Source organism: Falco rusticolus, chromosome 4 (assembly GCF_015220075.1).
Source record: "Falco rusticolus isolate bFalRus1 chromosome 4, bFalRus1.pri, whole genome shotgun sequence".
NCBI classification, from domain to species: domain Eukaryota; kingdom Metazoa; phylum Chordata; class Aves; order Falconiformes; family Falconidae; genus Falco; species Falco rusticolus.
This window is the reverse complement of record NC_051190.1, coordinates 77522206-77544054: the sequence shown is the minus strand read 5'-3', so window position 1 is coordinate 77544054 and position 21849 is coordinate 77522206. Positions and strand designations below refer to the sequence as shown.

At 40.5% G+C, this 21849-nt stretch overlaps 1 protein-coding gene across 9 annotated transcripts in view; it reads right to left on the bottom strand.

The window, feature by feature from the left end:
* Positions 1–21849, bottom strand: part of DYNC1I1 (dynein cytoplasmic 1 intermediate chain 1) — a 193977-nt gene that overhangs the window by 155063 nt on the left and 17065 nt on the right. For 5 of the 9 annotated variants that reach the window (XM_037386335.1, XM_037386336.1, XM_037386333.1 and 2 more), the window contains 2 exons: positions 20094–20208; positions 16770–16911 (listed from right to left, as the gene is read on the bottom strand). In XM_037386335.1, the coding sequence (XP_037242232.1) occupies positions 16770–16911; positions 20094–20208 (257 nt within the window). The remainder of the gene's footprint in view (positions 1–16769; positions 16912–20093; positions 20209–21849) is intronic. The other 4 variants (XM_037386339.1, XM_037386341.1, XM_037386337.1 and 1 more) reach the window with 2 other exon arrangements.

The following is a 21849-nucleotide window of genomic DNA, read 5'->3' as shown; positions in this document are numbered from 1 at the left end:
AATCAGGAATACAAGTTTAGCTCCTGAGCACCTTTTCCTGTAGTATGAACACTAGATTATGCATTGCTGTCACTAGCAGAGGCTAAAGCAAAGGAAAGCGCTCCTTCACTAAGGCAAGCAAGTCATGCAGACACGCTGGATACTGATAGTCCTCAAAATTAAAAACTCCCCTCATTTCTTCTGAATACAAACTTTGAGGAAACAGAAAACACAATATAACCAGGTTCAGCCAAAACCAGCCACATAACCAGCCATGCTCAGTTTACACAAGGCTTTCTGCAACAGTAGCAACCTCTGCCAATGAATCACTCACATAAACTAACAAGTTATTGAATTAGGCTAGAAATAGATCTCTTAAAGCCATATAATTATGCTACCTCCTGTACTTAGTAAATTCACCCATTCTATTACCAATGTTAACTCACTCTCTGGAGAGACAGACAAGGGCATGTGTTGCACTTAGTCTTGTCAGAGTGAAAGAGAATCAATCTCAACACCCTGCACATACAAAAAGAATGAAGAATTGTAATGCAAAGGTGCTTTCCCATGCAATGTAAGGGCGATACAGAAAGACTTCTCCAGAACAGAACTGTATTAAAAAAGGGTTGGAGACAAAACAATACAGTAATAAAGAACAGATTTTTTTCCTTGTAACTTGACTGTAGCTCAAGTACAGTGGAAAGATCTGAATGCTTGATGCAAGGCAAAGGCAACAGTGACTAATGCATTAGAGATACTCCATTAAAAATGCTATCTGAGTGAAAATTACTCTTGTAATGTCACCAAGGTCAGTAGCATGTATTAGGAATTGCAATGTAAATGCCAGTTTCTAATCTTATGGCTGCCCCTAGAGGCTACTTATACATGCATATCCAGGTTTTCCAAACACTTAAAAGAAAACATACATAACTCGTATCAGTTCCCCTGCCCCATCCACTTTCACACCTACAAAATTTCCCAAGGAATAAAGACTATTACATCAGAAAGAACTCCATTGTCATCTGATTAAAACAAGAGCTTGCAACAGGTCTCTGAAGAGGTACAGCCCCTACATTCCACCTCTAAGAATCCAGACCAGGTTACAAGAGAGGGCACATTTACCTGCTACACAGCTGAATGCCTAAACAAAATAAATTTAGAGGTCTCATACTCAGGGCAGCACTCAAATCCCCAAGATATGAGAATAGCAACACCTATGGTTTGGCCATCATTTGTTACATGCAGACCATACATGTAGTGGAGACAGGTTCTTCCCTGAAGTACTTCATTCTCTGGATTCTGACATAGAGAGTTCACCATTCTTGACATTGATACATACTTTTAATAGCAATTCTCCTTGACTCCTGATTATACCTGTTTTCAACAGTTTCAGTGCATCTGCAAAACATTTCCTAGATTTGTGCTCCAAACGGTAATTGTTCTTTCTGCATCATTGTGTTACCACTTGCAAAGGCTTGAAAAATAGATAAGGAAGCAATCTGCTATGTTGTCCTCTCAAGCTTGGCTGAGCAATGTTATTGCAGAAAATGAGGCTGCAGATAGCAGATCTTCAGGTTTCAAGTCTCTTGCCCTAGGAGACACAGAATGCAAGTGGCTACGCTCACATAGTGGAGACTGGAGAGCACAGGGAGTAACTACATGTTTCAAGGAATTACATTGATTTGTCCTTTGCCTCTTCCTGGCACCTGAAGAATGTCTGCAGATCGAAATGGAAGTGAGTGAACAGTAAAGATGTAATCCGGACCTGCAATTTAGCCAGTTTCCATGGCAATAACATTGAAAAAGAAACAGATTCTTTGAGGATTAGCAACCCGAAGACAATGTTGAATAGCCTGTGCTGTCATCCAGACCGGGAAATTAAAGCTAATCTGTTTGTGATGAGCAGACATAGCGTATGACATTCCTTGATCATTTGGATGAACATCACTGTTATGCTTGCTGTTCTGTGGACAGTTCTCTGTGGGGATTGTGAAATGCCCTTGGATTTCAGTGAAAAAGCGGTGCCAGTCTTCTTCAAATCTAGCGCACGAGTTCCTTCTCCAGAGATTTCTTCATGAAGAAAATGATTAGGTGCTGTTCCTCTTTCTTCTTGATAAAAGAAAACTGAAATTAGCTTTGGGACTTCCAGTCACCCAAAGACAGGGGCAGAGGGAGTAATGTTACTGAAGACAAGTGCATGGTCTAGGAGAACTGCTTGACCAGTAGGTCAGCAGACAGGCAGAGGTGCTCCCACTGTGGACCCTTTCAGAGAACACAAGTTGGTGAAAGTCCCTGGATTCAATAGATTTTTGCACAGAGCTATGTAGAAGAGATACAAAACATTTAGCTTAATACTTCTATGGGGAAAAGAGACAAGCATTAGACCAAGCAGTGAAAAGCAGTGCTCCCTTGCACTTCTTTCCCATCCTTCCACAAATCTGCTACGACCACCTGAGCTGAGCCTCCTCCCATGGGTGAAGCATGCACGTGGCATGGGAAGGGACAGTGGAAACTCACTGAGCGTGAGCAGCACGGTCGGGACTAAGCCAGATCTGCCCGTTCCCACCACCCAGACAGCACAGACGCTACTTTAATCAAGACTTCCCAACATTGTTTCAAGGCTGGTTGCTGTATCAGTCTCCCACACAGTAACAAACAATAGTGCTGCTATCAATCTTCCTCTTACGTGTTCAGTGCACAGCAGCTGCCCTTGACTAATTGCAGGATAAAATCTGTAACAATTATCAAATAACAGATTGTTCTAAAGTAGCATGAAGGGAATGAGGGCTTTTAGATCTTGCACTAAGTAGAAAAGGTACAGGTGTTATTACCCCTCTTGAAACTGATCTGCTTTCACTCTCTTCCTTTAGATAGGCATATTTTAGTATTCTCTATTTGCTCTGTATTATTATCTCCATAATTTTTTTCTTGAATGTGGGACAGTATTAATGTTGGTGCTGTTTCAGCTCATAGTACTGAAAAGGTACCAGATAATTTTGATACAATGCATCTTCTTTTTCCTCAGTCAGTAGAGGAATAACCTGCAGAGAGAAACCAACAGGAGGAAGTAACCCAAATGTCATACATTTATTAAAGGACTGGATGGTAAAGCAGCTTGTTACATTTTTCTGTGCTGAATTCATGTCAAAGTATTAGGGAGATATTCAGAGCACAGTTTTAAGAGGACTGAGACCATTGCAAAATTTAAGGTGGGAGGTGAAAGCAATTTGAACAGAAGCATTCCCTTTTCTGTATTATTATTACCATAGAAAACCAGGCACTCTGCCATCTGTTAGGATGCCCTGTGGAACCTTACTTCCAGAAGATTTTATTGTGATTGCATAATGTCAATTATGTAGATTAAAAATGTGGAAAGAATGAAAACAAATAAACTAAAAATAAAATAAAATATTTGAACTCTTCTGGAAAGTTCCTAACCTCGGAATGCATTAATGAGGCATGGAGTCTGTCATGTAAAACTGCTTGGAATCCATAAGAACTTCTCAGCTGGTTTAAGCAACTTCGGGTCTGGCCTCCTTGATAGTATATGAAACACATAAGACATCGATGCCAATACATATACTTATTAAATCACCATCATGAAATTCTATTTAATATTTGGAATCATGGTCAGATTGCAGTACAACTTGGCTTTAGTAAGTACCCAAATCCAACACTTTTGATTCAACCAGTGTGCAACACACTGGCAGCTTAGCCGTGACTGCTTCCTTGAAGCTAAAAATCAAATCCACCCTTATCTATTGCTGATGCTGCAGATCGTATTCTGCATGACTTCCTCTCCCCACTCTCCGTCCCAGGTCAAGAGCAACCAGGCCTGAAAATCCATGCTTTGAAAAAGGCTACTCACAGAAATAACAGCAAACCCTGCTTTCCCAAGGGGCCTCTTGCGGGCTAGAAATCTCTTTGCAGCATTGCAAATCACACCTCCAAGCAGAACTGGAGAAAAGCAAACAGCATATTCTGGCATTTCCTGTCACCAAGAGCTGTTGTGATTTCCAGACTGGGAGAAAACCGCACTGACAGTGTACTGAGTCCCGAGGTATCTGCTGAACTGAGGTATCCATGTGTGTCCCTAATGAAACACCATTAGACCTGACAGGTCCCAATACCAGCAACTTCCCTTGCAGCAACAGCAATGTCCTAAAATGACCCTTTGTGTGGGAAATAGCTATGCCCTCCTAACCCTAAAAAACAGTGAAGGAGTGTGCCATGACTCCACAGATTAAGCTGTGCTGAGGTTTTCAGAGACCAAAGGCCAATCCCATTAAGCAGAGCATAGATTGTTACTGAACTGAAACAGATCAGAAATGAAGGAGGGACTCACCCACACCATATAGTCACGCACAGCATATGAAGTCTCAAAGCACCTTTCCTTACAAAAGTAATGCTTCTAAAATTATGTGAATGTGACTAGTCTCATATTCCCCATGGCTGGTAGCAGGGGGTCTTGACACTGCAGTGGGTATCTATACTGCCTTCAGGCACCTAAATGAAGTGCTCCAGCAGTGAAACCATGGGCTCTCTGCATAGAAACAGAAAGACCAGAGATTGCTTCATGCAGCAGTTCTGAGCACCCAGCTTAGACCCCATCTGTGAGGATGGTTTTAGAGGTGGTTGTCCACAAAGAATGTGGGAGGGACAGCCCAACTAACTTGGGTGGCTGACTTGGGAGGGTGAGTAAAGAGCCAGACTCTTCTTGGTGGTGCCCAGTGACAGGACAAGAGGCAATGGACACAAACTGAGAAAAGGAAACTCCACTTAAACATAAGAAAAAAGTTCTTCACTGTGCAGCTAGTCAAACACTGGAAAAGGTTAACCTGGGAGTTTGTGGAGTCTCCATCCTTTCAGAGACCTAAAACCCAGCTGGACACAGTCTGAGTAACCCACTCTAGATGACCCTGCTCTGAGCAGAGGGAATCAACTAGATGATCTCCAGAGATGCTTTTCCACCTCAGCCACTCTTGGTTGTGTGATTCTGTGCTCTCCCTTACACCCCCCTGCTAGCACCCGATGGAAAGCCAAGGGGCTATCTGCATTGACAGGAAAGCTACTTGAGAGTCTGCAAACTTCAGACTGCTTCTTGCTTTCTTTTCTTCTACCTTGCAATGCAACTAGCAAAAGCAGCAAAATAGAAAAAAAGAGCTAACCAGAAAGTTCAGGATTGCAAAGAATAATAGTATTCTTGGTTTTTTACTTGGATGCAATGAGGAGCCCCATGCTTAAAATACAGGCTTGGATTACAGTTTCCAGAAGATTCAGAATTTCTTACATTAAGAACTGTGCACCTGCACGTGGATGATATACTGAAAAAAATGTTCCACCCAACTCACGTAGTCTTAAAAATATTGGATGCAACAACTGTGAGACAGGAGACCTGTTTTGAAATCACCAATAGAATACAAATCTTAAGATGTGTTTGAATGCATTTTTTCAATACTATACAAATATTGTCACCAAATTACAATCCAATATTATTTGTAATTTCAATATATAATCCAACATGTATCTAGGCTTTTTTTGTCTGAATATTGCCAGAATGAATTTAAAGCTGCATAATTATTTAGCTACATAATTTTAGAGTTCTGCGTACTTTGTTGTGTCAGTTTCTCCAAAGCTCCTACTTTGCAGTTGAATAGAAAATCTGAACTAAGAAACTGTTGGTGAGAAACTGCTGCAGTTGTTTCAAAATATATATGTCTAGATAAGCTGTTTGGTTTTGTTCCTTTCATTCTATATTTTTATAATCTTAGTTTTCTCCACTATAATTTTCACTTTCTGATATTTGTCATACATTTAAAGTGTGCCTCCAAAATACATCAAGAAAAGAAGATTTAAAGCTACTACTCAGAGATGGAAAAGTACTACTTGCCTCAATTGATGCTTTGCATTTAAGCCACTATTCTGCTGCCATCTGTGCTCTGTTTTGTGGATCTGTTCCACTTTGAAAGGATTGGCAAAAAGAAAATACCTTCCTTGTGCTACTTGTTTTCTGAAGCACATTATAAGCTTGATGGCTATCAGCGGTTAGGGAGAATTTGTACCTCTCAACAAGACGCTCACTTATGCTTGTAGAGCAGCATGCTCTGACTCCACCGTGCATTCCTGTGTTTGGAGCTGGGCTGCTAATCATAAAATAAAATGCCCTAATACACTCAGGGAAAAAAGAGTTTGGCCCCACTCTTGCAGCACAGCCAGACACTTGGGTTTGCATTTACACTTCCAAGCAGGCTGACACCTCTGACTTCCAGTCTTCACCAACAAAAAGAGCAACTATGACCTCCCTGAGAGCAAAGCGCTTTCAGCTGCCTGGCAACCACAGCAGCCCTTCTCAGAAGGGCAGGAATTTAAACTACTCTTTTTTTTAAGGTATATTCATAAAAAATCAAGGACCAATAATATTTAAAACAGGTGTATTTCAAAATTCCTTTTAAATCAAGGCCATGCTGCTGAATGTATTCAATGATTTTCAAAATCCACTTGACTTTTAATCAGTGTGAACAATTCTGGCATGCCTTTAATTGTGGGGACATATCACTGGACCAACACCTTGTTGATTCCCACTTCACAGAACTCCACTAACTAAATCAGCCATTAAATTAAATTAACTGCTAAACTTATTTGATATATTTAAAGTCTTTCCTTCGATTCAGGTCTACATTACAGAATATCATCTCCTGGCAATGTAATGAACCTTGTCATTCTCTAATGTAATGAATCTTGTCATTCTCCAATTTATATGCTTTAGCTATTCAAATCTTAGTCTGCAAATTTATGCTGGTTTACCAGAAGGGTCACTGTGAGCAGCAGGCTGGATCTGCGAGGCCAGAAGTTCAAATAGTTAGAAGCTTCTGCTGAGCCTACGAACTGACACAGATTTACCGTAAGTGCTGGAAAGCACCAATGGTCATTTTGGAAGTGCAGCAATAAAAAACAGGTTCAAGATGGGGAAGGCACAAGTTGCTTTGTTCTTGTTGCAAACTCTGAAAATTCTTTTTAAAACAATATTTTAATCTTGATTTTTATACCAAGAGTAAGTCCATGTGACAAAATAGAATTGAAATGATCACAAACGTAAAGCAAGAACTTGGCAGAAGTTTTATATGTTATCAGCTCCAGCAGATGCTTTAAAGGAACTGCAGTGCTCACATTAGGACACGGATCCACAGTTCATGGATATGCATATAAAGGGAAGTTTCCCCATAAACTTCAAGGGACTTTGGATACAATCGCATATAAGACAAAATCATGTTTATTAGTCAAACCTGGGGAAGACAATCCATAGTCTTTCAAAGGAGTCAAAGAGGTAGCACAAACGCTGGAACCTACAATTTTTTAGGAATAGCATTACTCAGCTGAAGAAGAAGGTGAAAGATTTCAGCAAATTTTCATTTTTGCTTCAGTGCTAAAATCCAGTAATTACTAGCTGAAAAAAAGAGCTGGTGTTTCCCTTCCTTTATACAATTTATTTTGTGCTAGAAACAGCAAAATCATTCTAGAAGGGGATGAAATTTTTGTTATAACTAGGTTAAAAAAAGAGCTCACTGTATGAAGTTATCAAAAATTTTTCACATCAACAGTCAAAATGTGACAAGTTTTCATGACCCAATTAACCGACTTTCAATAGACCAGCTCAGAAATTATATTCTGATTTTGAATTATTAAAGTAAATATGTACGACCAAAATATCTGATTCAAAACTAGATTTAGATGGATAACCAAAATGTTCTGCTTATGAAAAAATAAATATGGGATGCTTATATTATTTCAAAACTCCTTCAAAAAAGAAAAAAAAAAATTTACCCATATCTTTCCAGTTGCAGCAATTCCCATTTTACAAATTTGAAGATAATTCCTAAAAAAAAATGAGTTACTGAAACAGCTACTCTGAGCTTTTTTTACTTTTTCAGATTAAACATAAAACTGTGAAGGGGGATTTTCTAAGGGGCTTTTTAATAGGCTAGTGAAGGAGAAAACCTCTACATGCAAAAACTATACCCATTTAGCTATGTTACACAGTTTAACATAGGAGGTGATCTCACACAATTTAATTAAATCAAGATGAAATTCTGTGCTAGAGAACTGTTTAAGCTGAACTGGCTGTAGCAAGTAAGTTGTTTTGTTTTAAGAGGATTAGTGTTTTAGTCCCTAAAATCATCTGATTGTCTGACTAAATATATGCATGATACGCCTGGAAATAACTACAGAGTAGTAACTACAGCTGGGCTGATAACCTAAATGGTTAAGCAGGGCTTTATACATTAATATTATTTTCTCCTTGATGCAGCTGGGGCTCAGGTTTCCAAGGCATTTTATGAAGCACCCTGGGAACAGCAATCTTTCCTTCTCCTTCAATTTATAGCATGGAGATGCTTGCTAATGAGAAAAATAATCAAAGATCTGGAGGACTGAACTCCATCCATCCTTTAGGAATGAAAGCATGAAAATCCTTAATGATGCCACAGGCTCACATGCTAAAAGGATTGCAGATGATTCTAATTAATATGGACCATTCTGACTTTGTAACTGGCACATACTGAAAAACACTCCCTACTTTCTAGGTCAGATATACAGACACTTGAAAGCAACTGCCAAATATCAGTCCCTAAGGTGTCTGCTTATGTTTATAGGCTAAAAAAAAACCCGGCAGAGAGAGGCTTCAGATATGTAGAGCTAAATACACATTTAATATAAAGGAGAAGTACTGTGGTTCTCCTTTTCCAGGGACAAAAGGGGGGAAGAGACTGCAAGAAACTTGCCTTCCTCCAGCCTCATATACTAACCTATGCAGGGCAAGCCATGATGTGTGCAAGCAGCTCAGCACAGCCTCTCATACTGAGCAGCCCACACTCATGGAAGAAGGACTGGCCAGCCCTGTCACTGTCCTACAGATGGGCTGGGAGCAAAAAGTGTCAGAGATTTGCAGCACCACTTTAAAAAGCAGCAGAGTTCCTAGGGCAAAGATACCTGAGGAAGCCAGGGTCCCCCCAGGTAAGGGGAGGAGGCTGACACTGTCAGTCCTTCACAGATGCCAGCACCATTCAGGTCATGAAGGCTTAAGGCACAATTTGGCCTTTAACACTATTGGAAACTGTAAGATAAGAAACATGTGCCAAGAGATCCTGATGATGGTGTCATGGTAAATTATACGGGAAAAATTTAACAGCTAGGGTGAGTATTTCTGCCTTACCATGTAATGGCAAGCATCCCATACCAAGCCCAAAGCCACCAAAACAGAGTGGCAATGCCAGCATCCTATGGGTTATCCCATTTGCCTCTAACCACCAAGAAAATTCCTAAAAAATGGGTTATTGAAAGAGCTACTCAGAGTCTTTTTTTACTTTTCCAGATTAAACACAAAACTATGAAGGGGGATTTTCTAAGGGGCTTTTTAATTGGCTAGTGAAGGAGAAAACCTCTACATGCAAAAACTGTACCAGTTTAGCTATGTTACACAGTTTAACATAGGATGTGATCTCACACAATTTAATTAAATTGTTTCTCTTGACTCTCCACTGTGAAAGACTCATGTCTGTACTACACAACAGTCCCCGGATTTACAACCTATCTTTTTCTAAATAAAACACCATTCAAGCGAAGGTCGCCATAAAGTAGTTATTTTCCTTCAATCTTTCCCGTAGCTCCCTCAAAGTCTTTACATTGTTCTGCGCTTCCCTTTGGCTCAGCCCATTTATGAAATACATATGCCACTAAAACAGCCATTTAAAAGCCATTTTGTACATATAAACTGACCTTTAAAAAAAAAAAACCACCATAAAAAAATAAATCTGCTACTAATAACAGTTATGGCTGCTACTCCCGAGGCAATGCAACACAGGCCCACTTGTGCTGGTTGCAGTTCAAGAAAGATCCCTATCATTTGTGAATGCGGCAACACAACGAAATGCTGGTAATGCAAAGCTGAGTGGCAATGACAAACCAGCGTCATTGCACAGAACCTGTCAAATGCATTTACTTAATGATAAAGCAGCTAAGCCCTAGGCGATATGGTTGTGTTATCAGTGGGTTTAGCAGATCTTACAGAAACATGGCTTTGTTAATATCTATGAGAGATGTTTCACATCTACTACAACAATTCAACCTTCCCGTATAAATGAAATAGAGACCAGGATCCACCTTCTTCTTTTGCTTTCTTTACCCATCTAATTAAACAGCAAAGCAGACATTTAAAAGGGAGAACGGCATTCTGATACCCTTTCTTCAGCTTGTCGATGTGTTATATTACTGGACTAGGTAAGGAGCTGTTTAAAAATCTAACAGTGAAAATAAAAGCTGAGTTGCCGAGTCTGATTTTTCAGGAAAAAAGCCTAAAAAGCATTGAACCTGAAGACTTTGGTGACATTTAGATACACTATTAAATAAAAAACTGTAAAACAGTAAAGACAATAATGACATGCTCTGACTCACTCGGTGCTCAGGTGCTCCAGAGCTACCTCTTTCCTTCTGATTGTATATCTGAGAAGCAAGAAATGTTTGTGTTTGAGTCAGACATGAAGCAACGCAGGATTAACACGTGTCATGTGTGTGTGTTTAGATATTGCATTATAAAGGAGAACACCTAATAACTATACAAAAATGAGTAAATATTATGCTGCAGAGAAAAAAGACTAGACTTATGTCTCTTTCTCCCTGCACTGGGCCAATACAAACTGAGGGTGGACATCAACAGAACAAAAGAAAACATATCCTAGTGTATTTCTTTTTATACCTAAATGGCTCAAAGTGGCCATGGTAGATGGAAGCAACTCAGAATCATGTCTGATGAAAACATACATGAATACAGACTAATATTGTCAGCAAACTTCAAAATAGAATAAGAGAGAAGAAGACATGCTCTTGACTCTATCAGTAAGGACTCCCAACTTAATGTGACAGCTGCTACTATGTTCTCTGGGATACAACAGGGAACACATTCAGAGGTCCCAGTAACCGCAAGATGAACTGACATAGTGGGCAAAAAATTACATCAACAGCCAAAGCCAAAGGTGACATTGTCCTCAGAGAAAAGTCCTTCAGCATTACAGGCAGCTGTTCTATTTCTAGGATTGCTCATGTACTGTATTTTATCTACAAATAAAAAAACCCACAGCGATGATGAGGCAATCAGGATTCCAGAGTGGTCTAACTTCTGTGGCATATTACTGCTACAAAAATGGCATATTACTGCTACAAAGCCTCTTTGAGAAATCCAATTTCCCTTTATTTTTTCTTTTCTTTGCTACCTGATGCTACACTCAAACTCATTCTCCCTGGAAATTTCATTAAATATTTACAGGTTCATCTAAATAAGGACTAACCCTGCTTTACTGCAAGTAAACTTCATACACTGCAGGAAGCTAACCAATTTCAGTGCATCAAATACAAACACTGTGACATGAATGGAATGACAACATAATTCAGGGAAGAACCATCTAAACTAAGTATTAGCAGTGCTCTAATCCAACTAAGGACAACAATTGCAGAATGAGGATCTGCAGCCAGACAAACACATCCAAACCAATGGACTGTGAGAGAAATAGTACAAAATAATCCACCCTGCATTATTTTACAGCAGATAAAACACCACATTGAAATAACCATCTTCTGAAAGAAGCTACCAGAAGGTGAAGAATGCTTCCTACCACCTTTGCCTTTAAGGAAGCCCACAAAATAATCAGGTATCTAAATGTATGGGCAGCAAAATATGCAAGTTAGAAAGTAAAAGAGCACAGATGAAGCTGTTGCAGAAGGAAAGGCAACCATTAATCTTTACAAGTCCAAAACAGCTGAGCCTTATGCACTTTACTGAGCAGATGGGAGGTGGGAAACCTTATATGCAGCCTAATGGGATTCTCTTGTTCCAAAATGCACAGAGGGAAGTGCTGCATGCATGGGACTTCACCGCACACACACACACACAACCCCGCACAACAATAAATGGGATGCTACTGTGTGACCTACCACTGTAGGGCAATGAAGCTAGCCGGGAATATATAGGGGCAGTGAAGGATACAGGGAAAAAATGGGCCACACACAAAAATCACACCTTGGTCCACAAATGGAACTCCTCCAAGCGTGCAATTCACCAGGGTGAACACACGGGCAGCCTGTGGGTAATAAAAGAATACATACCAATGCAGGCTAGTATTAGCACATGAAAGCTACTCAGCTGGAAGGAGCGCATCCTTCCAGCACAGACAGATTACTGCTATCTTATGTTGAGCTGGCATGCAAAGCACAGGCTGACCCTAGTGCACTGGCTCTGCCTGTGACAGGGTACTGGGGCTTTTCCAGTGCTCTAATGGAAAAGCTCTCTTTTCCAGCACTTTTCTCCTCAGCCCACATGACCCGGTGTTACACTGCCTGGTTCTGAAGCACTCTGCAGGGTTTGTCTTTTTGTACTCCCACAGATGACACAATCGTGCAGTGCATGGCTGTGAGTGCTGAGAAGGTGAGATTTATGAAAGTCTAAGGCATGTTGAGCAGTAAAATATGCTTCTCAGTGGGCACTGTTTCATGACAGTGGTACTATAATAGCTAGCATCCTCTCTGGCAAACTAAGGTAGCAAAAGTTCAGGGTATCTGCTAGGGAAGGCTGAAATGCATATAGTTATTATGAAGAAGCTTCATATTAATAGCCCCAAAGACTCAAATTTGTGTTTCACACCATGCTACAGCACAGGAGGTCTTGGCAAATACCTTTACCTTAGCCCCTTTCTTCACAACATTTACTCAAACCTAGTTAGCTGAAATCTACATTTCAGTTGTGCGCGTCTGTATAAGCTGACCGTCAGAAATAGGACACTGGGTATCAACAAAATGCTTACAAAATACTAAACAAAAGAAAATGCTTATCCTGAAAGAGCCAAGCATACTCCGTTCCAAGGAGAATCTTCATGGGATCCTGCAACACTGTCTTGTGGAAAACGAGTCCTGTCTGAACAATCGTAACAGAAAGCCCTGTGACCTAATAACCTAGCTATCAAGAGACAGGTACCTGCTCAGGCTGTGATGTAATTTTCCTGTCCTGCCTGTGTAGCACAAGCAACACAGCCATCAGAAAAGTGAAGCAGGATGTGCAAAGCAATGTGGAGATACGCAAGTTTCTCACCATGCAACAACAGGGCTCTAATGAATTGTTCAGACCAGCCAAACTAACAGCAGCATAAACGAACCTATTAAGCCCACAGTTATGGTAAAATCTTCCAGGATCAAAGTACAACATGCCTCTGGCCTACCCAGAATTGACCCCCAAGACCACCAAAAAAAACACCTTGGTTCTCCTGTCCACCTATCCAACTGAAAGCATTCAAAGAAAACTGACAGCAATTTCTGTTACTCATCTAACAGCTGTGCATTCTTATAGTTGCTGTCATGGCTCAGGGGGAAGCTGGAATGCTCCTGAAACTTAGTGTTATCCCTAGTGAAAAGGCTATGACAAATAGCAGTGCGGTACTAAAGATCAAGCAGCAAAAACCCCATAGAAATCTGCACTGCACAGGGCAGAAATTGTTCCATAATTTGGTGTTATTACATAGTCTGCTCCTTCTCCTAATGAGCTTAATGGCATCTGGAAAAAGACAGCATAGCTCTAGCTATTGTGCTGAAGATAATGGACAATGGTCCTGCAGGATAGCAGCACTACTAGTCTATAGATCAATCGTATGGCAGAAGGGACCATTGTGACCATGCAGCTTTTCTTCCTGTGCAACAATAAAGCTGTATGACTTTCTGAAAGAATTATTGTTTGACCTATTATCTGCCTGTTGGGCAGGCACATTATCCTGAATAAGCAATTTCCAGTGATAGAATATCCAGTAGAGTCTTTAGGTAAATCGCTTCAGTGATTAATTTGTCTCATCATTAAATTTTTACAAAGTTTTTCTGATTTTATATTTGTCCGGCTTCAATGCCAAACACTTCGCTGCTCTTACACATTGCCTGCTGGAGCCCTTTTGCTCCCCATATAACTATCACACTGGGTGAGCAAGTTACCAGTTAGTTTTCATCTTGCAAAGATTGAATGAGGTCTGTGATTCCAGGATAACAACTTCCTAACATTGTTCAAACACTGCAATGTATCAATTGTCCTTCCTGAAAACTGGTTGTCAGAAACCTGGATTTCTGGCTAAACTACATTCACTTTTCTGGAACAACTCACAAGTGCTTCCCAATCAAAACATACCTCAGATACACTTGGTGATATTGGGACCAATAGATAAAGTCTGACAACGACAAGAAGTGCCAACACCTCACAGAAGTATGGATCCAATCTAGTTCTGCACCAGAAACTGCTGCTTCAAATGGAAACGTACAAAGATCTCTTGCTTTCTCCAAAGCTTTCAGCAGGGCCTCTCTCCTATGGTGAACCAAAACCTATGACTTCACAGCTTTTTGCTTTTTTAAAAATATCCTGACCTTCCTCTGGAGAACACTTCAATAATTGATTTTTTGGCAATTGGCAGGATTTCTGCCAGCTTGGGCGAGCTCATTATTTCTGCAGCAGTGTTAGCAGCAGCAACAGACAAGCTGTGATCTCTGAGACTGGGGCATTAGCAACTTGGGAACTAATCTGCTCTCTTCTTACACCTGTGTACAGTCTAGTGTTGTACAGCAAATTTGTAGCAGAATGAGGAAAAGGGGAAGATCTTATAAACACAATGGCATGACAGGGGATTCAGCAAAAGTGTTCTATCATAGAAAGCAAAATGGAAGGATACATTAAAATGAACTAGAATAACCTTGCTTATACAGATAAACAGGCATTCATATATGCAAGTCAAAATAAGTCAGAAATATGGTCTAGGCATCTCTTAGACTGCAGACAGCTGAGGTGGTTTCATCTTGTTTAGTCACTGTGATGACAGGTCTACCAACATCTCTCCAAGTTCGACTGTTCTATCATCACACATTCAAGCTTGAGTGCGCTGGTTCACACAAACACACACTACACCCTGAGATAAACTAATTTAACAAATTGCCACCCAATACTATCCACAGGTTACAGAGATTCCCCAGGGCCTGGATCAGACACTATTGAACTTCCATTACAGCAAACCAGTCATTCCAGGCAAACATCTGCAAGTGACCTTCCTGGCACGCAACACAGCCCTTTCAATACCAGAGAGGATGGCAAGCAAACTGGTGGACTACAAACAAGGTCTTGGGATTCCCACTGAATTCGTGGCATGGCCACAAAAAGCCAGCAAATAGATCCAAAACGAAACCCCACACTGCAGTATGTCGTGAGCTTTGAAGACAACAAACTCCATTCTCCTCTGTAAGGACATGTGATCGTGTGCTTTCATTGCTTGTTGCTGACAAGGAGCCGAAGTGCTAGCATAGGTCACAGCAAATAAATTCTTCCAAGGGCTTTTCACTACCTTAACAGTAAAAAAGTTCCACCATTAAGGTTTAGAAGAAAGCCAGGAACTCAGAAGTCTCTAGCCAGCATTGTCATAGCTTCATGTAGGACTGCAGAAAAAAACTTTATCCTGAACAGCAGTCTATAATTCATTTTATTTTTTTTATACAATACTTCGATTTGCTGAAGTTTACTGCATTTATTTATGAATGTACCATTACACTATTTTCTGTGTTTTGAACTGCTATCATACAGACTAAGGCTTTTCTGCTTGACAATCTCCATTTTGTCACGAGGGCAGACCTGGGAGAAGGGCTGAGGAGATTTCAGCAGCAGCTGTGCAACCTATCACAACGGGCAGTGTCTGCACCCGGCTGAAGAGGGACACAACACGCTTTCAGCTTACAGAAGTGTGATTTTTCTAAGCAGAAGGATGGTGTGGTATGAAATCTGGTGACCCAAAGCTCTGTCACATTACTGTTTATGTCTGTAGAGATACAGTGTCTGCTCCTGAGCACTGCTAACTGCAAAGAGCAGTCACTGTGTTTTCAAGCCATTAGCAGAGTCTTGGCTCACAGATTTGGGTGAGTTGGCAGCTCAGCTTTATGTTGTATTATTGTGATACAAAAAGAGCCATTAAGACCCGTGTTTTACATTTCTCAAAATATACAGTATAGTTGCTTCACCTCTTGAAAATATGCTCCTTTACCAGCATCCTCCTCCTTTCTTTTCTACTCCAGAGTAGGAATTGTGTTTGCCACTTCATTTCCTATTTCAGCCGTATAAAAAAAGATAAGAAGATTGTTCTTGTGCTCACCCCTTACACACGCCCCACCACCGCTTTCCAACAGGAAAAGAGCTGCTGCCCTCCCATTCTGCATGAAACTCTCCGATATCCAGTTTCCAATGCGGAATTGCCAGTGGGTCCCAGGGTGTTTCAGCCTGTTTTGGTACAAGCTTTTCCCTGCACTGTGATGAGCAGCCATGCAAGAACCTGAAGCAGCCTGGCATTACACCTGGGAGGACTTCAAAGGGGACTAGTCAGGTGAGAAAATATAACTCACATGAGTAAAAGCTTCTACCACTGGGCACTTCCCCCTGTTTTTAGTGTATTTCCACACAGAATGACAGCTTTCAGTGGACCATTTTAGAAGTGTAAATTCAGCTCTTGCTTCCAATATGAGGTTTGGGGCTCATAGCTTAAGATCTGCTTGCTGCATACCTTTATTTATCCCACATCTGAGACCAGTCTTACTGGATGGTAACGCATAGTGGAAAATGCAGGAACAAAAGTCCACATTAGATACAGCACATTCTCATTTACAGAAGCAAAGGTAAAAATGTAGAAGTTAGAGCAAAGTGGAAAAAACCCCAACATTTATTCAACACTATTGACTCTGTGTCTTACCTTCCTATGGGTCCCAGATCTCCTGAGTCCTGGCTGCCTGCATCACTGGGTGTGCTCACTGATTTCGAAGAGGGAGACATAGGGGTTGGGACTAAATAATGAAAATAACAGGTATCCCATGTTAACACATGCAGCGACTGCACTGATGAAGAGCAGTGTCAGACAAATCAAAACCAATGGACCAAAATGATAGTGGATGAATGAGTAGGAGAGTTTGAAATGGTGAAAGCAAATAAGGAAGGACAGAAAAAGAAAAGGAAGAGAGTCAAGTGAATTTTAAGTCTTTTGGAAGTGTTAAAACTGACATGAACTTAGACAGGACTGAAAGCCCAATGGGAATCTAAAGCTAAAGGAGACATCTGTGGAAATAAAATAGATGTGTTTTCTTCAGTATAGTTTCAAGTTGACTTGCAGAAGATTTTAAAGGTATGAAGAAGTATCAGGGGCTCACCTCATCAAAAACTAAGTGAACTCTTCTGGTAAATTCATGTAGGCAATAGAACAAGCATACTTTCAAAATTCTGAATTTAAATCAAAAGCCAGTGTCCACTAGATATGGTCTAAGGCTGCAGTGTGGAAATGACATCAAAAATAAAAGCTAAATAAGAAAATCCAGCTAAGTTAAAATCATTTCCCAAAGATGGTGAGAATACACATTAGTTTGCTTAGTGACCATGTTTTCTTAAGTAATTTAGGTCATATAAAATTTCCGTTTTGGGTGGGACATGATTTCAACATGCAAGGCGAAGTTTCCCTTGGTTTATGATACCATTTGCCCAAGCTCTAGAAATGATTTTCTTTTTGGCTTGCCAGGGCTTTTGAAGCATATTTCATGCAAAGGCAGTTTTTTTTCCTGAAACAGGAAAGGAAGTTCATAGCTCAAGGTCAGCCCGAGTTAAAGCTCTTCAGCAAGGAAAATAATAAATAAAAAAGGAAAAATATCCTGATTTCTTTTAAAATGGTTTCTCAAAAACATTTAAAATGCAGAGATGGCTCCAGTGAAGATTTAATGCAAATATTCTTCAAAGCAGCCACATTGAATAAAACACAAAAAGGGGTTTTAATGCAAGAGTGAAGTTTCCCATTTGGTTTAAATCATGTGCATTTCCTTTTGTAGTTTTAACAGAATAAAACTTTAAACTATTTTGTTATGCTCCATAATGTATAATGACAGACCTGTCAAGAGATTTGGATTTTCCATGTGGTCAAACATTTCATGCAGACTGTCTCTACAGACCATCACAGAAATGACTGCAGCATGAAAAGTGAATTCATCTTCATGACAGCCCTTTGGCAGGTTACAGGTATGTCACAGTTGTTTATATATTCCACATTCACAGTGGGATCTGGGTATCATGTATGTGAAGGCAGAATTAAACCCTCCTTTGTATATTAATTGTGAGTGTATATATGGGGAATGAGAGAGGACGAAATACCATTGTTTAGCCAAAATGAATCATCTTATATGTAAATATTTTCACTTTGTTTTGACAGTATCAAATACAAAAGAGCTAAGATATGATAATTTGCTACATGAATATATGTGTTTAGCTAATATAATAAGGAAATATATCCTCATTTTTAGATTAAAAATTAGTATTTAAAATGCCAGAACATTAAAAATGTATGTGATTTTATAGTACCACAATACAATTTACAAAGCATATTTTATGATAAATAAAAATAACCTAACTGCTACTTTTCAGACAGTTCTTCTGAAGTTGTATTTAAAAGCTTCAGTCACTATATCATAAATTATAAAAATAGTTAAGTTTTCTTAATAAATGTTGCTTGATGTAAGTTATGAATTGAAATCCCCATTCAGAATGGCACAATCTACTTGCATATGCACCCAAGCATGTGTATAGGGTGCTTTCCTAAATCAACGTTTCAGCATTTTGTCAAATTTGGAGTTTTCCCTAAATATCACAGAGCAAGAATATCTAGGGGTAAAATCTAGATTCAGCCCCAATGAATTCAATGACAGGGCTTGATATCTCCAGAGGGGCCAATATTTCAGCTACAACAGTGAGAGGAAAGGAAGGAAGGGAAGGAAGAAGGGAAGGAAGAAGGGAAGGAAGAAGGGAAGGAAGAAGGGAAGGAAGAAGGGAAGGAAGAAGGGAAGGAAGAAGGGAAGGAAGAAGGGAAGGAAGAAGGGAAGGAAGAAGGGAAGGAAGAAGGGAAGGAAGAAGGGAAGGAAGAAGGGAAGGAAGAAGGGAAGGAAGAAGGGAAGGAAGAAGGGAAGGAAGAAGGGAAGGAAGAAGGGAAGGAAGAAGGGAAGGAAGAAGGGAAGGAAGAAGGGAAGGAAGAAGGGAAGGAAGAAGGGAAGGAAGAAGGGAAGGAAGAAGGGAAGGAAGAAGGGAAGGAAGAAGGGAAGGAAGAAGGGAAGGAAGAAGGGAAGGAAGAAGGGAAGGAAGAAGGGAAGGAAGAAGGGAAGGAAGAAGGGAAGGAAGAAGGGAAGGAAGGGAAGGAAAGGAAGAAGGGAAGGAAGGGAAGGAAAGGAAGAAGGGAAGGAAGAAGGGAAGGAAGGGAAGGAAAGGAAGAAGGGAAGGAAGGGAAGGAAAGGAAGAAGGGAAGGAAGGGAAGGAAAGGAAGAAGGGAAGGAAGAAGGGAAGGAAGGGAAGGAAAGGAAGAAGGGAAGGAAGGGAAGGAAAGGAAATTTTAGGGCCACCCAATAAGTGAGACAGAACTTAAGCAAGGTAACCAATATTCAGATACCATAAACTTTGCCACATGTATTTTTAAATCGAGGACTTCAGATTCTAGAACTGAAACATCAAAACCAAAACAGAGGCTGAGCTCATGAAACCAGAGCTAAAATCTAAAATAATGATCCGATGATAAGCTTTTTGCTAATTGTGATTTGTCTTTTTATTTTCCCTCTCCAGTTTTGCTTGATTTTAAAAGAAAATCAATAGGAGAACCCACTCCTCGCTCCTCCTTCCTTAGCAAATGCTTAATCTGAATTTTTGAAACAAAACTTGGGGCTAATGAAGTACAGCATTTGTAATAATATTTTGTGGGTCATCAGAGAGATGTGAGAAAAGATAAAACAGTCCATCAGAAAAGAAATCACTGCTGCTATGCAAACCCAACCTGCATTATGTTCACAAGAATTTCCTGGAGAAATGAAACAGATGTTTTTGGCAATGACGGGTACTCAAAATGCCATGAGCTGGTATATGTGAATGGTATGGCAGGCATTCAAACAGAAGAGTTCACTTCACTAATACAGCCAAAAATCAAAAAAGCCAAGCATGCTTTAATAGAAAGAACACATTTGTGGCAGAGCTGAATGCTTTACAGTGTGCTTCTCTCAAATACCTAGAGGTGGTTCTGGGGATATACCAATGCTCTGTAACAAAGCTTCTGTCTCTCTTCTTTTGCGGTCTAGGTCAGAATCTTCCTGAGCTGGCTCCTTTTTTTGCTGTAGATCAGCCTGATTTAAAACAAACAGAGAAGTTTCATCCACATATAATCAGCTCTAGCAATTACATGTATGGAAAGTATTTATATGCACCACCGCTTAGGTACACTTTGAAATTTACTTAGATACATGGGAAAACTGAACTTTGCAAGGAGGTCTTACAGCACACTGATGGATATCTTCTGCCTCTCATCAGATGCAACTTATTTAGCTAATTCAAAAGCTATCCATAAAATAATAGGTAACATTACCCTGAATAAAAACGGTCCCTTCCTACTTCCTCCAGGATCAAGGAATGAAACTCCATTGGACTTCAGTGATGTGGCTTAAGGACCTATACATTTCGTCCCAAGCACTTGTTGGCAATAAAAATCCTTTCTCGTAAACTTCAGCATCTAACAGGAACAAAGGAAAGGACTAATGTGTCTAGGATTTTGGCAGCACTGGGCACCAACAGCCAAAACTAATGGTCCACAAGACTGTTCCTTCTTTGCTTAGGTATCTATAGCTCCTTGGAGCTTCTACACATCAGCCTCCTCCTCCTCTGGTCTACTGAGACCTAGAAAGAGGAGGAGCATCAACATCTGCATTATCCCAAATCCCTTATATTTGGCTCATCATTCCCCAGTTTAGTAGGGTGAAAGGAAAACATCAATACCCCAGCCTAGTGGTTAGAGCACTCCACTGAAAAAAACCAGCTTGCAGCCCTTCTCCCAAGCAGATGAGGGAACTGAACCCATGTCCCACTTTGTAGTCCATTGCAGTAATCAGTAATGCAAGTAAAACAAAATGTAAGTGGTCATGTCTATCATTTTGTCATGTCTTAAACACAGCAATGCCAGCACAGTTCTTATAGAGAATGTCTGGAGCCATCTACCTCTATATTTCGGACCTAAGGCTGAAACTAAATCAGCTGACCCTATCTAGCCTTCACACAGAGAGGTTTCCCCTTCTGCTGAAACCAGACAGTGCATCAAAGAAGACTGCCACAGCACCTCAGCCTGGTGTTGATGTTGGTGCTGGCACAACAGAAAACCTTGAAGTTCGGAAGTATCTCCATGTTCGCCAGTTTGGACCCAGGCAGGATGCAGAAGAACATTGCTTTTACAGCCAAAGTTCAGGCATATCCCTGTGCTCAGCTCTTCCCATGAGCTAGCCTGAAGTATCTCACAGTACGTAGGGTTGTAGACAACTCTTTACACCAGTGTGTGTGGCTAAGCACCTACGTGAATGTTAGATCTCACTCCCAGAGGCCATCAGGCATCCCAGTGCTCCCCATTTACGGCACCACAGTTAGGCACCGCAGCATAATCTGCAGAGCTGGGTGTCCCTAGCTGGATCTGGTTATCAGGGCCAATGGAAAGTTCCAAACACCACAAGATCTCCATGAGGCATAAAATCAGAGCCAGGGGACAAAGGAAAGGACTTAATAGCTTCCTCAAGTCATTAGCTTGGCTCCCTTCCCTCTAATTCATTAACAGGCTAGTAATGAACACTGAAAATGTCAACATTTAAAGTTCTGCTTACAGAGGACTCCCCTAGTGACTCCAGGAGCCTCACTTGGGGGGTGGGGTGTGTGTGGGTGGGTAGTGCATGCTGGTAATTGCACAAAAATGGCTCAAATGAAACAAGATTAAAACAGAGAACATTGGA